This window comes from Mesoplodon densirostris, chromosome 1, assembly GCF_025265405.1.
Source record: "Mesoplodon densirostris isolate mMesDen1 chromosome 1, mMesDen1 primary haplotype, whole genome shotgun sequence".
Taxonomy (NCBI): Eukaryota; Metazoa; Chordata; class Mammalia; order Artiodactyla; family Ziphiidae; genus Mesoplodon; species Mesoplodon densirostris.
The window spans coordinates 34,183,335-34,198,175 of NC_082661.1; the positions used below are offsets into that span (position 1 = coordinate 34,183,335).

General features: G+C 40.5%; 1 protein-coding gene across 3 annotated transcripts in view; it reads right to left on the bottom strand.

Moving 5' to 3' along the window:
* The window catches only part of PLCE1 (phospholipase C epsilon 1), a 310,776-nt gene that overhangs the window by 27,358 nt on the left and 268,577 nt on the right, over positions 1-14,841 (bottom strand). For all 3 annotated transcript variants that reach the window (XR_009532808.1, XM_060101840.1, XM_060101830.1), the window contains exons 19-22: positions 14,433-14,591; positions 9,170-9,299; positions 4,470-4,591; positions 3,465-3,582 (exon numbers count right to left, since the gene is read on the bottom strand). Coding sequence is in view for 2 of the 3 variants with exons in the window: in XM_060101840.1 (XP_059957823.1) it covers positions 3,465-3,582; positions 4,470-4,591; positions 9,170-9,299; positions 14,433-14,591 (529 nt within the window). In the remaining variant the exon portion in view is untranslated. The remainder of the gene's footprint in view (positions 1-3,464; positions 3,583-4,469; positions 4,592-9,169; positions 9,300-14,432; positions 14,592-14,841) is intronic.

A 14,841-nucleotide genomic window follows, 5' to 3' on the forward strand; every position in this document is an offset into this window, starting at 1 on the left:
AGAGTGTCCTGTTCAGAGAAAATGCTCAGTACACAGCAGCTGTGGGGTTTCTACATTTTTTTTTCTCTGAAGTATCCAAAACTGCAAAGATGCACAAACTTGGACTAGTGAATTCTTATGCTTTATCTTAAAACTTTATGTGAATTTTGCCCTCTACACAATGATCTAACAATGGATTTTCTCCTGAGTAAAAGAGATGAGGGGTCAGAGTGAGGGGCCATGTTCATTCTGGGGTTTTTGCACACACCCCGGCACGTGTTGACATCCTCCAGGGGTATGTGGGCCCTCCTGTGAGGAGCCTGGGCATTCTCTGGGGTGGGGTGAGCACGCAAGGAAACAAGGGCTGGGTGATAAAGAAAGGGGAAGGAATCTGGAGAGGCCCAGAGAAGTAATCAAAGGAGCAACAAAGAACCTTCATCTCCCCTGCTGGCCTGTTCACCAATGAAAATGACAACAGCCATTTCGAGAGAGCCAACTATTTTCCAGATAGTGTGCTAATCATGTTGCGTACCTTATACCTTATCGTTACTTTTTACAATAACCCTGCAAGTTAGCACTGTTATGCCTCTTTCGTAGGTAGGGAATCCGAAGTGCAGAGAAGTTATAGAACTGTCCTGGCCAAGCTCACTGAGTAGTGGAGCCCTGCCACTGAAGCAGGTCTGTGATCTTGGGGAAGTTACTTTACTTCTGGGGAAGGTCATACCCATGATCTTCATGGTGTCTCACTACTCGGGAGAGTTTTTTGCATGTGGCTCCTTGGAAGGGAGGTGGGATGGTGAAAGGTGAGATGCATTGAAATTGATAATGTAGCAAAATTAAAATCAACAGTGTAGCAAAATGAACATTTTTTTATTATTGTAATTAATATAATTTATTAAGTTATGGCTCAAGAAAATGAACACTTTATGGTATTTTCCTCCTGAGCATCAAAACTAATAATGACAATAAATATTTAGAAGGTATTACGACAATGATTCTGGCAATGTAATTTAGTCATTTTGAGAAAGAAAATAAATTTGGGGAAAGAAAAATGTAAGAAACTTCAATTACTAAAAAAGTATATTAGAATATAGTATACCTATAAAGAATGTGTGTTATATAAACACTTTAAAAAAACAGCATACTTGGAATTTTAAAAATAAGTCAAATAACCCCATGCTTCGCCTGTGTCTCAAGTCAAAAGCTAGACCAAATGACGTTTTGACCCTTCCACAATTCTCTACCTGTACAGAAACTTTATCTCTCATAGTGACTTCAAATATCTCTTGGAATTTGTGCTCTTCGTTTACTCAGTGCTTGAGAGGAAAAGACAAAGCCAGAGGAATGGTTTGGGTGCAGTGGCAGCTGAATTTATGAAGAACAAGAGATGCAGTGAGTATGATTCTTGGATGGAGTGGTCTTCACATCTGTTCCTGTGATGAAGGTCATGCAGGCCACGAGGCTCTCTGACAGTGAAAGGATTTTACCCCGTGATAAGAACAATTTCACCAGCTGCAGATATGGTCATACTGTACTTATGAGACAGAAAGTCAGGAACTGTGAAACTAAACCTACCTAGCTAAGGTCTTGCATTTCTTTGAAATCTTTGCTTGCTACTTATTTATTCTCATCCTCCTCAACAGAATCTGCTAGTAGATAAGCAGTAGCAGCTGCCAAAAGTTTAAAAACAGTTTATGGGAGAAAACTTAAAATTGAGAAAGTTCCACTTATGATTTTTTTTCCCCTTCTGCTGTGTGAAGAGACCACTCGTTACCTAGTTTTGCAATAGTCCAGGACCTCTGTCCCATTTGCAGGGCAGAGTGTGAGAACTAGGGCTTAAGATAAGCCTCTGGAAGCCAGGATCCGCGTCTAGACCATCTTAAAAAAAATGAGGGTTGGTATTTTAACTTCCCTCTCTAGACCAAGTTCATATATGCTGCTTACTACCATTTAGACGGATTCCCCAATTCCAGCCGCTCTCCTGTCCTCAGAAATCTTGTACAAGGGAATCCTTCTTCTTAATAGGAGGAGATGAATTTTTCTGACTTCTATATATTTATGGACTTTCCTGTTTGCCCTCCACCTCCCGCTGCCCCATCTGGATGAGCTCACTGACAGCACACCCTAACAAGAGAGGCAGGTAGTGCTAGGGTTAAAGGCAGGACTTTGGAGATAGACAGGCTTCAGAATCATAGTTCTACCACTTATTAACTGAAATGTACATTTTTTGGGGGGTCAGTGGTTTATCAGCTTAAGTTCACTTGTACTTCTAAAATTGGCCAACTGGGGAAACCTCTCCACTGAAACCTTGTCCTTGATCTTTGCAGTTTGGGTGGAGACTCACCACCCAGCTCAGGGATGGGGCACGTGACCTAAGCCCTAGACAGCCAGAGCACTGCATGTCCTTGGCCACAGTGACTGGTTCAGGGATGGGCAAAGGATCCAGTGAAAAACCATGAAACTGCTGCTGAAAGTTCTGGAAGAGACTCATACTGAAGCTGAATCTAGAAATATGCAGGGTTAGCCTGCTGCAGCTGCCTTGCAACCGCAAAGGGAAAAGAGCCAACATAGTAGCAGCAGAGTGAGAAATATGGAGAGAGAAAGCCCTGGACCAAGCTGTACCTGAAACTCATATATCCCTTCACTTTTCAACACAAAAGCCAATAAATGTCTTCTTTGCTTAAGTAACTTCTGCCACTTTCAAACAAAAGAGTCTTAACTGATATGCTCTGAAACCTTGGGCCAATTATTGCATCTCTCTCAGACTGTTTTTTAAAAATGGAGATAAATCCACCTACTCGTAGAATTATTATGGAGTCATTTAAGATGATGTACATAAAATACGTAGCATAAATCCTGATATTAAGTGCTTAATAAATTTTAGCTATTAGATGTTATGAATATTACTATTATTAACTATAATGGAGAGATATGATCTGAAAAATGAACATTTTATGGTATTTTCCTCATCAGCATCAAAGCAAATAATAATAATGATGATAATAAATATTTAGAAGATACTGTAACAATGATTTCAGCAACACAATTTAGTTATTTGGAGAGCATTCACAGTGCCCAATTAGATAAATAGCATATTTTAATCTTTTGGTATCTTTAAATGTTATAAATGATACTGTCTTTTTTTTTTTACCTTTTATTTTATATTGGAGTACTTGATTAACAACATTGTGTTAGTTTCAGGTGTATACCAAAGTGATTCAGTTATACATATACATGTATATAGATACATGTATCTATTCTTTTTCAAATTAGTTTTCCGTTTAAGTTGTTACATAATATTGAGCAGAGTTCCCTGTGCTATACAGTAGGTCCCTGCTGGTTATCCATTTTAAATACAGTGTGTAGATGTAAATCCCAAACTCCCTAACTATCCACCCCCCTCCCGGCAACCACAAGTTCATTCTCTAAGTCAGTGAGTCTGCTTCTGTTTGTAAATAAGTTCATTTGATACTGTCTATTCTTACCTGGAAACTTTACTGCTTGGCAATAGATGACAAGGTCAGAAAGCTCTGGTGCAATCTGTCTGCTTTCCTTTTTATTCTGAGGAAGATAAAATTCTTCTCCCAGTTCCATGTCATAAACCTATCAAGGGAAAAATGATACTGGTTTACAGGGAAGGTATATGCCACTCACCTTGGAATCCCTAAAGCTCTTTGTTCCTTTCTCACGTCATCACTGTGTTTCACTTGCTCTATCTTATCCATATACATGTCCTAACACCTTCCCTAGAGAAAAGCTTTCTGAGAGCAAGGGCTGAGTCTAACTCATTCTTCATCTTCCCTCAGAGCAAGCAGAGTCCAGGGTCTTAAATGTGGAACACTCAATGCATAGTTGCTGAATGAACAGATAGTGGAGTATGTATCTTCTGTGGCTCAAATTTTTGGCGTATTTTATTATTTTGTTGCCCAACAATGTCACTGTAACTATGTCTATAGATTTGCTCAGAGTCTATACACTGTGAGGCACTTGAGGGTTGGGTCCGGGTATCTCATTTTTCTTTCTATTCTTGTTGTCCTTCCTCTGTTAACACTTCCCAATCAGCCCTGTTTATCTTCCTGGTCATCCCAAACACCTTTAAAACTTCTAGCAATTCCTTGAACGTACCAGTCTCCTGGTCTGAATGCCCTGTTTTTGTCTGCTTCTCAACATCATCGTGTTCTGATAACACTGTGTAATCACTGTTCTTTGTACTTATCTACAAGCACTGTTTACATGTTTGTCTCCATGGCCAAATCACCTCCTGTGCTATCTCAGTGCCTGCCACACACTACATCTTCAGTAGGTATTGGCTGGACGAATCGATGACTAACCTTCTATAAATTGCAGATGGGGGTCCCATATCATCACCATGTGGACTTTGGCATCTAAGGGAAAGTGAGCGGAGAGGTGAAGGGAAAGGATGGGGAGGGAATGAAATCCTATCTGAAACTGACGGTCCAAGTGTAATTTAACAGAAACCATTCACCCACCTTTCCTTTGTTGCAAGCAGAGTTATCTGCTTTCTTTATCCTCTTGGGGATTTCTTCATTATACTCAAACTGAAGTTTGTCATTACATGATTTATTTTCAGGTCTGTCTTCTAGAATGTTGTCTGAAAAAGAGTTGGCAGGCTTCAGCAAACAAGAACTGAATGCTTCATTTAAGGGCTATGGCTACATCATTGCAAGGATATCCAGGTACTTGTGCTTATCTGTAAGACTGAGGCGCTGGCTACATGTTACCAAAATGATGGCTTGAAGTATAATTTTAAAAATTTGTTAAATGATACATTTATTTTTGATTGAATAGACTAATTTACCAGTAGTTTTGGTACCATATAGACGTAATCTAAATGAGAAAGCTCATTTTCATACAGATGATTGGAACTGTACAAACATTATGGAAGATACCCTGTCAAGAAGCTCTCAGCACACAAGTTTGGGAAGGATTTAGTGGTTGAAGCACTTCTAGATGGTGCAGGCATGATTTAATCACTCTCACTTTAAAATGAAGCTATTAGCTTTTTTTACCTCTAGAAATGTCAAAACCAGAGGGAAAAAGACACTTATTTGCAATGCAGTTTTCACAATTACACTTAATTGGAAAGTAAATTTTTCATAACTGTCTATCAATTTATTAAGGGAAAATCTTAAGGATAGGAATTAAAATATATCTAAAAATTTCCAAAGTATGACAGATAATCTTATACTTTGCTCTTGTTTTGGTATTACTATTCAAAATGATTTTAAAGGTGTTAGAGATATAACATGATTATGTTCTTTTAAAATGAAAAACAAGAAAGCTCATTTCTCACCCATGATTTTACTATCTCATCAGATCACAAATGCTTAGACCAAAATATCCTTATACCAAATCAGGGCCATGCAGGCTGCCAAGAAATAAACGAGATCAATCATTTAATTACATTTTTATTCTTATGAGGGTCACAACTTCATGCTAATCAGGCCTAAGCAAATGGAAACAGAATGCCGACATTCATGCAGTTAAAAGGTCAGGTTCAAGTGGCTTTACCTGCCTGACTGTTAGGAACAGAAGAAGCAGTAAGGACATCTGCTACAGAAAGACAGAATCAGAAAGGGGATAAAAGTAAGGAAAATTAAGGCAAAAAGCCAGATAAATTAAACTAGGGTATGAAGCAAAGCATGAATAACAACAGCTTAGATTACAAGGTAAATGAAATAAGAAATCTTCCATCGATTTAATATTTTGACTATTAAGGGATGCAAAGGCTAGCAATAAAAGAAGTGCAAACATTGTTAACGTTAATCATGCTGCCACGTTCACATTATGTATTTTCAGCTACTGATTGTCCTAATACTCCCCAAAATGCTTTATGTCAAATGGATAGAAATTGATTCATTTGGTAGACTCATGCAGTCATTAGACTTCATATATACGAAGTCATAGAATGTCTGTATGAAGTTGGAAATTCAAATCTCTAATGCATGTTCAAAGCTAGTCAAGATAAACAGCAAGGTTGGGAAAAAATTAATTAATATTTATATTTAATAAAATTTAATTGAATAAATATTCATCAAGCACTTAGTGGCCAAAAGGCAGAGTAGCAGTTCCTGAAATACTTGAGCCTCATTTGCAACTTCCTTTAGATTTTCTGGAAGTAATTTTGTGCCTAGGAACTATCACATTTTTTCTTTTAAAGAGTTCTTTTTAAAATTAATTATTTTATTTATTTTTGGCTGCGTTGGGTCTTCGTTGCTGTGTGTGGGCTTTCTCTGGTTGCTGAGAGCAGGGGCTACTCTTTGTTGCGGTGCACAGGCTTCTCATTGTGGTGGCTTCTCTTGTTGCAGAGCACGGGCTCTAGGCGCGCAGGCTTCAGTAGTTGTGGCATGCAGGCTTCAGTAGTTGTGGCTCGCGGGCTCTAGAGCGCAGGCTCAGTAGTTGTGGAGCACAGGCTTAAGTTGCTCTGCGGCATGTGGGGTCTTCCCGGACCAGGGCTCGAACCCATGTCCCCTGCATTGGCAGGCAGATTCTTAACCACTGCGCCACCAGGGAAGCCCAGAACTATCACGGTTTTATAGCCAAAAGAGGTTTTAGATGAATTTGCTCATTTTATATATGTGAAAACTGAGGACTAGAGCTGTCACAGAGATAAACTGGGCCACCCAGACTTTAGAGACGGGTTTCTAGCCTGAGGTGCCTGCGAGGGGCTCAGAAGCCCTGTGAAAACTCCTGCAATTTTTTTTTTTTTTTTTTTTTTTTTGCGGTATGCGGGCCTCTCACTGTTGTGGCCTCCCCCGTTGCGGAGCACAGGCTCCGGACGCGCAGGCTCAGCGGCCATGGCTCACGGGCCCAGCCGCTCCGCGGCATATGGGATCCTCCCAGACCGGGGCACGAACCCGTATCCCCTGCATCGGCAGGCGGACTCTCAACCACTTGCGCCACCAGGGAGGCCCTCCTGCAATTTTATGTAGAAATTTGAGACCATGTTTATTTCTCTGAGGGGACTGGTCACAGCTTCCATCTCATCCTCAAAGGGATCTATCATTACAAGAAGCTTAGAAACTTTTGGGGTCCTGCTAAGAAGCTGGGAATGGTCCTACCCTTAGCAAGCAGGTTTCTGTTTTCTTCTCATCTCAGCCAGAGAAAGTAAGGTTGAGGGAAGGAGGCAGGGATGAGCTCGGCACCACAAACCATGACCCAAAGTACAAGACTGTCTGGCATTTAACAGTAGCACCAGGAAGCCTTAATAGGGTAAGCTTAAGTAAGTCCCGGCATAATCAACTACAAGGCCTATTTGGGAGTCAGCCAGTCAGAGGACTCTTTTAATGAAATGGGAAATTATCATGTGGTGGTATTGGAATGAACTGTCATAGATCATAGATGTTAGTGCTAGAAGGGAGAACATCTGACAACCTGTGACAAAATCTTCCCATTATGCCTCTGAGGGGCCTAAAGTCTAGAGTGGTGAAAAGACATTGACCCAAGGTTTCACAGTCTATTGGAGCAGAACCTGCGGGTGCTTTCCATGTATACCCCACCCCAGCACATGTGGGTTTTTAAAAAGCGTGCAACTGTCCTAGAGATTCAGTGGGGTAGGGTTTAAATTTTACCCTCCTAACTGAAAATAAATCAGAAAGCTCCTTCCCCCACCTTCCCCTATGCATTTTGTTATCTGCATATCAAAACTTCCTATACTACTATTACTAATAATTAAGAAAAGTATTTTCTTTCCTGTTTTCAAAAGTACAGAAAAAAACACAGAAGTAATTTATGATAGAGAGTGAATTTATCTTCCAGAGCACTAACTTCTTACAGGGGCAAATAACATCTGGATTTGGTTGACTTCTTAAATGTGGTTTTCATTTCTTATCAAATAAATTTGTTCTATGAAACAACATTACCATGACTGTGGTAGAGATCCATGGGGAGGCATACGTCAATATAAAAAGATTCATACTCCCACGACTTCTGAGGAATAGGATACAAGAAATGACCTTGACTCTTTCCCATTTTCTCCCTCTTTTGACCTCCCCATTAGAGAATATGCCCTTTGTGTTATCTGATGGGACTTCAGGTCGGGTACATTGGCTTTTAGTTGATTGTATGAAGCAATCAACAATTACTAAGGACAAATATTACATGGACAGAGACTAGCATTGTAATTGGGGGCAGAAAGAGGTTGGACTGTAGCTGCTGGCTATGATGGAGGCTCACAAAACCAAACACGGCCAGGAGACAATCGTGCTGCGTGAGAAGCAGATATTTGAAGGAGTGTAGCTTGATTCTCTTAATGCAAGTGGTAAACGGTTGCTGGTCTGGGCATATCTGCATATTAACAAGACAATATCCTACAGAGAAGTAATATAGTCTACATTTATAACGTTTAATTAAACAGGAACTTTGGTATTTTTTCATTACTAAATATTTGTCTTTCAGAAGTTGCCAAAATTAAACAGCCTACCATCAGCAGTGGTACCTGAGAAAACATTTTGCAATCTCTAGCAAATGACACTAATTTAGTGCAAATGAAACACAACTGAAACCTAATTATCTCTTAAGAAGAATCCTTCACCTTTAATAGGTAAGTAACATCATTCATGTGACTTTTTTATATTGCACCATTAGCCATCACCCTTATCTTTTTGGTGGGGCCAGAAGGAAATGTCTGTTTGGCTTAGTAATGTGAGAACCAGGGAAGGGGGGTGGGGAAGGGAAATGCTGCTTCTTTCTTTGCTATGCTCTTAGAAAGCAGGAGCGAAAGCAGTGAAGGGGAACAGCAGAGAACACAGGAACGCGATGCTGCCCCCTGCAGGTGGTGCAGGGGAGAGAAAAGAGTCAGCCCTCGTCTACAATTCCTGCCAAGAGCATCCACTACACCAGATGCTGAAAAGGTGGGAACGGGGTCTCTCTGCAGTAATTCCACCTCTTTCTCTAGAAACCAATTTAGGAACAACCCCTGGATTGCTTCCCACACCCTCCTATTCTTTCCTTGAGTGGTGTCTGTAGTGGCTGACAGAATCCCTTTCCTTGCTTGGTCCTGCTTGCTAAGCAGCAGGATTCCAGAAACTCTTAGATAATATTACAACAATCTGTATTGTTGGTCTATGGAGCATCAGACTTACTTCTGGGAAAAAAAGACACCCAAAAAACGCAGTAGAAAAATCTTCCAGGCACTTCCCTGCGTATAGCATAGGGTTGGCTCTCTTACCGTCAGAGAGGGATTCATAGTCATAATCATATTCGTCCTCTTCATCTTCCTCTTCTTCGTTATTAGCAGGTGGAGGGTTGGCAGTGCCACCATTATAAGCCTGAGCTTGCATGGACGCTAGCTGATGAGCCTGTAACATATCAATAATTAAAGACTGCAGATGCCCAGCTACTAAACTTTCATTTATAGTTTACCAAATGACCACCTAAGGCTTACCACAGTCATAAAAAGTGGCTTAACCTATTTTGATTATTTGAGAAAAGCCCCAAAACTCTACAGTCACTTAAAGCACAATGTCAATACTTAAGTGAATGTTAACGTCCCTACAGGAGGAATCCAGGAGCTTTTAGGAAACAATCACGAGGAATCCGTGTGTGGTGCCCAGCCATCCAGGTTTCCTAGGGCAACCCCACCAGGAGAAACCTGGGTGCTTCAGAGAACCGCCATCAATCCCAAATGATGAAGAAGCAAATCAGCCCATCCATTTTGGAAAATTAAATCTCTGCTAAGAAACTGTTTTTTTCCCCCCTTCTTAAAATACGATCTAAAGGCCTTTGACCTTGAGAAAGATGTTAGAATCCCTATGGACGAGACTAAAAGAATAGTTGATTTAAATAAAGTTTTTTCAACAGACCTTTTTTTGAACCGTCAGTCAGATTAACAAAATAGGCCTAGAGATTTCTGGAAAATTGATGTGTGCTATCAGGGAGGTCATGTGCTTCTACATTTGACTAGAATTACTGTGAATATAAATATAAATATAAATCTGGGAGCCTAGCATAAGGAAATAGTCCAAAATATAGGCAAAGTTACTTGCGTGAATTAAAAACAGGAAGCAACCTAAAAGTCCAAAAATAGAGGAATGATATCAGTAAACTATAGTGTATCTGCTTGAGAAATAAGACTTGACAAATAATTGTGATATATATTTATTGAACAAAGGATACAGAATTGTGTGTATAGATATAAATAATATTTATACATGTAACCATATACATATATACATGTATCTATGCAAATATATATATAATTCTATATCCTTTGTTCAATAACTATGTACCTTTCTGTCTACATATAATGATTATAATTATATAAAACTATGTGCATAAAAGGCTAGCTATTAAATGTTAATACAGTAGGGATTCTTGACCTGTTTTTATGGCACAGGCTCCTTAGGCAGTCTGGTGAGTTAAGGTCCCTTCTCAGCATGATATTTTAAATGCACAGAACAAAATACATAAGATTACAAAGGAAAAAAAGAATGTTGATACAGTTTCAAATCTTAAAAAAATTTTTTGTGCTATAGGAATATATGTTTATTTATTAACATAGTAAAAAATATATAATGGTAGGTCAAGTAACGTTTCTGAAATAGTGATGAGCATAAATAATTCTTGGAGATATAAGCAACAACTGTGATATAATATGAAACATCTGTGATTTCTACTGGTGACGAAGACATAGATGCTGCCAACTTTACTGTGGTTTGTTCCCTACATTTATAATCAGAGGAAAGGCTAAATTTCAGCTAGAAGTCAGTGAAAATGAAGATGTAATTTTTTGGGGGGAATTCCCTGATGGTCCAGTGGTTAGGACTCAGCACTTCCACTGCAGGGAGCATGGGTTCAATCCCTGGTTGGGGAACTAAGATTCTGTAAGCCGCATGGCGCAGCCAAAAAAAAAATTTAATTTTTTTCATTATTACTAAGGTTAAGAATCCTTGTGATACAGGTTGTGTTTGGCTTTGGAATTATGTGTGTTTTAAAATAATTCTTCCTTAAGCTTTCTGAAATGTGGTTATATTACCTTTATAATAAAAATATATACATAAGGAAGAAACAATGTAGGCTATGTTGATATCGAGATAAATCTTTTACATGCAGTCTACTCCAGATAACTGGGCATTGTCTAGGCTCAACGTTTTTATGGAACACTAGCTCCATGCGTGTTAATAGCTGTTATGTAAAAAAATGAGAATTACAGTAACCACAAAACACAATGGAAGTTTAAAAACAGCATCCTACAGAAACTGAGTTTCATAGAGCCTTCATTAAATATGCTAAAGGGCATCACAGTTCTTCAAAGATCTCCAGTGCAGCACTTCCCACACTTATTTAACCAGGAAAAATTTCTTTTCTTTTTTCAGAGTGTCTCACAGGAGTAGCGTTCTTCCAAGCTTTGGGAAATCTGCTCTAGGCACAAGTGAGCTACAAAAGCAAGTCTATCTGTCTTGGATAAGCAAAGGGCCTTCCTGCAGTAAACATGCAGGGTGGAGCCAACTACCGAGAATGATGATGCCAAGAGCCCGGTGGGCCCCCTGACAGAAGGTTTTGAGAACCAATAATGGGGGTGCTGCCGTTCAAAGTCCCACTACCAGCAAATGTCAGAAGGTGGAGTGTCAAGGTCCCTTCGATGCTCAGGTACTTCCCCCAGTGCAGGAAGTATGGGACAGGTGGCCCAGTGCCAGCCAAGAGCTGACTTCCTTATTCTTTGCCATATACTACTTATTTTGAGGCAGAAGAATAGGACCCCAGCCCTTGATAAAAGCAATTCAGATATAGGTCCGGGGGTTAGAGTGGGGTGTCAGGTGAAGAACTGGCTCACATGGGTCCAGGCAGGAGCCATGTCTCATTTGCTCTGTTCCCCCAGCCCCTAGCATAGCACCTGTCACTGAGTGTGAACCATCTTGAGTCTAGCAGGTTGGAGTTCAGGAGACCAAGGGCAGAATACTGGTGATCTGGCGGGGTGTAGTTAAGGATCCTCGGCAAGAGCCTTAGCACAAGCTTGAGGCAGATGGAGAGCTTCAGAAATCCTGCTCTGAGTCAGTGCATCCTTGCTGAGGGTGAGCTCCTGGCACAGAAAGGACCCAGACGTTCTAAGTTAGAGGGTTGGTCTGAGCACACTGGAGCTCCTGGCATGCATTCACCCAACCCTGTGTGAACTCAGATCACCAGGTCCAGACCCACAACCGGCCAGGCAATTAAAAGGTCTTGCAGATATGACTGTCAGTAGTCCTTGGGAAATCATGGGGCTCTGGAAGCGATTTTAAAAAACTGAAAATGGGATTATATTGTCCCATTTTTCCAAAGGGAGGAAGAGGTTAGTTGGTGGAAGTTGTATGGTAGAAAGTGTCAAAGTAATACCTGACAGAATCTCAGAGTGGATTATTTGGTTGTGAGAACACAGAAAATAAAGAGGCGATTAGCAAGAAGTAGCATAGGTTTACTAAGCACAAATCTCCCACACAGTAACCTCTTTGGACTTTGCAGGTAAGGTAACTCACTTTGTGGGAAATAACAGATAAGCAGTATTTTCCAACTTTCAGGGGGATAAGAATTATTTTTAAATAAACAGATTACCAAGTCTTCCTTATGGAAATTCTGATTTAGTTGGGCAGATTTGGGACCTAAGAATCTGTGTCTTTGAAAATGCCCCAGTGATTGTTATCAATGTATCCTACTTCTGTGTTGTCTTTGACAAGGTCTTCCCTGAAGACCTGAATCAGAATCCTGGCTCTGCCACTATGAACTGGGTGGCTTGGAGAAAGTCCCATAAATGCCTAGATCTCAATTTCTATTCTATAAAGAAAGAGGTTGAAGCAGATTCTGCAGAAGTCTGGGCTTCAGAGAAGAGAGCACCAGACAAGAGTGATAATCACCTAAACTTGAGGGAGGTCCTGCAAGAAGGGCCACAGGGCTCTCCACTTGGCCGTCGGGCTCAAGGGCAACTTGGGTGAAGGCACAATTTGGAAAACTGCTAATAAATAACTGGATGACAGATGTCAAAATCCACAAAGAACCTTGTATGCTATAATAACAAACCAAAACCAAGAAGAGCAACTTTAACAGAGATAAATGTGAGACTCCTGCTACACAAAAGTTTACAATTAATCGTAAACCTGGAAAAATGGGGAGACTAGGCATAAGTTTAGTCCTGTGAAAATAACTGAATTCTTTGCTCTCCACAAACTCAACATGAGCCTGGTAGGCATTAAAGAATTTAAATAGCGAGAACAGTTCTAGGTTGTATTAGCTGAGGTATAAAGTTCAAATTAAGAGAGGTGATGGTTTCACAGTCCTTGTGCTATCAGACCCTGAGCATTGACTTCTGGAAATCACGTCTTAAGATTCAAAAATGCAAGCATACCCACAGATGGAAGAATATCCAAATATTCTTAATGGAAGTGAAGATTTGACGATTGTTCCAAATAGACTACTCAACTAGGTCAAACTGGACTTTTGACTCAATTCGACTTGAAATTAAAAAAAAACATTTTATTGGAGTATAGTTGATCTAAATGTTGTGTTGGTTTCTGCTGTACAGCTCGACTTGACATTTTTTAATCAATGACTTAGGACAAAGGTTCCAAATCTGTTGGGCTCATAGAATCCATCTGTTCTCTGGGAACCACTTAAAGCAGAACTGGAGTAGGGCCTGGAGGCTTGGAGGTGATGCTCAAAGAGAAATTAAAAGCTCTAGGCCGTGACCTAGTTTTACTTTGGACTGTCCACGCTGCCGGGGCTGCACCATTCTAGTCCTGCTGGAGGCTGAGGTTCCTGCAGCAACTTTTGGTTGCTGTAATTTTCAAAAGTGGTGTTTCAGGGCCAACAGTGCTCTCCTAAATAGGACAAATAGTTTTGGCAGCTGTCATTCTGTGGGATGAGTAAGTTCAACCTGGCATATGGACTCAGTGGTCCTGGACCTGAACTTTTTCACAGATCCTTGGGCTGAGGGCCCTCCTATATAGGCAAGTCTGTGGGGCTCGGGGACTAGATCTCCATGGGTGAGGCAGGTACAGAAGTGCCTTGGGGTCCATATGCCACAGTGATACACTGTGCCAACTTCCATGCTGGGAGCACAGGGCTGCTGCTATTGGGGTTCTACTACTGACCTCGGGAGTCATAACCCCATGTCCAAGTGCTCTCCCAACAGGAGACTCTTCTTAAAGAGGACTACAGCGACCACTGTGGGATTGACAGCTGTGAAGCCCAGGCCCAGAGACAAGAGTCACTTATTATCCCGCTCAGAATATATTAAATAATGAGGTACATTCTACATCAATTTTTCAAAATAAAATTTTATGTAAGTGGGAAGAGAGTATTTATCAGTCTATTCAGTGGAAAGCCAAAAATCAAATGTATCATTCGGGGAAACTGAATCTTCAAAAACTGGTTACCCATCAGTCATCTGAAAGGTTAGAATGACATTAATTTCTTTGTTCTGGGCACACAGCATACTCATAACTTCTTTAATAAGAGAGTACCTTTTGCTTTAATATATCCACCGGTGTCTGATGGGCTTTTAACTTCTTATTTTTGAGAAGCACTTTCCTCCTGAGTTGGTCAGGTGAGGGAAGCATTGGATCATCTGAGAAATCACTCTCAAATAAGAATTTAGCCACCAGTTTTTCTCCAAACACAGTCTAAAAACAATAAAGGAAAACAAATAATCAATGCCCTTTATCTGTACCTGAATCATCAGCTAGATATTTCAGCCCAGTTGAATTGTTCTAAAAATCCTAGGAAGAGGAACTAGGAAAGATGTTGTATCCGTGTGTCCCCCGCCCCCCAGCCCTGCATAGTTTCTTACTGGAAAGAAGGGAAGTGGTTAGAAGGCCATGAGGAGGGGTCTAGGCCCCTCTCCAGGGGGGCCCAGCTCTAACTATTTAGAAA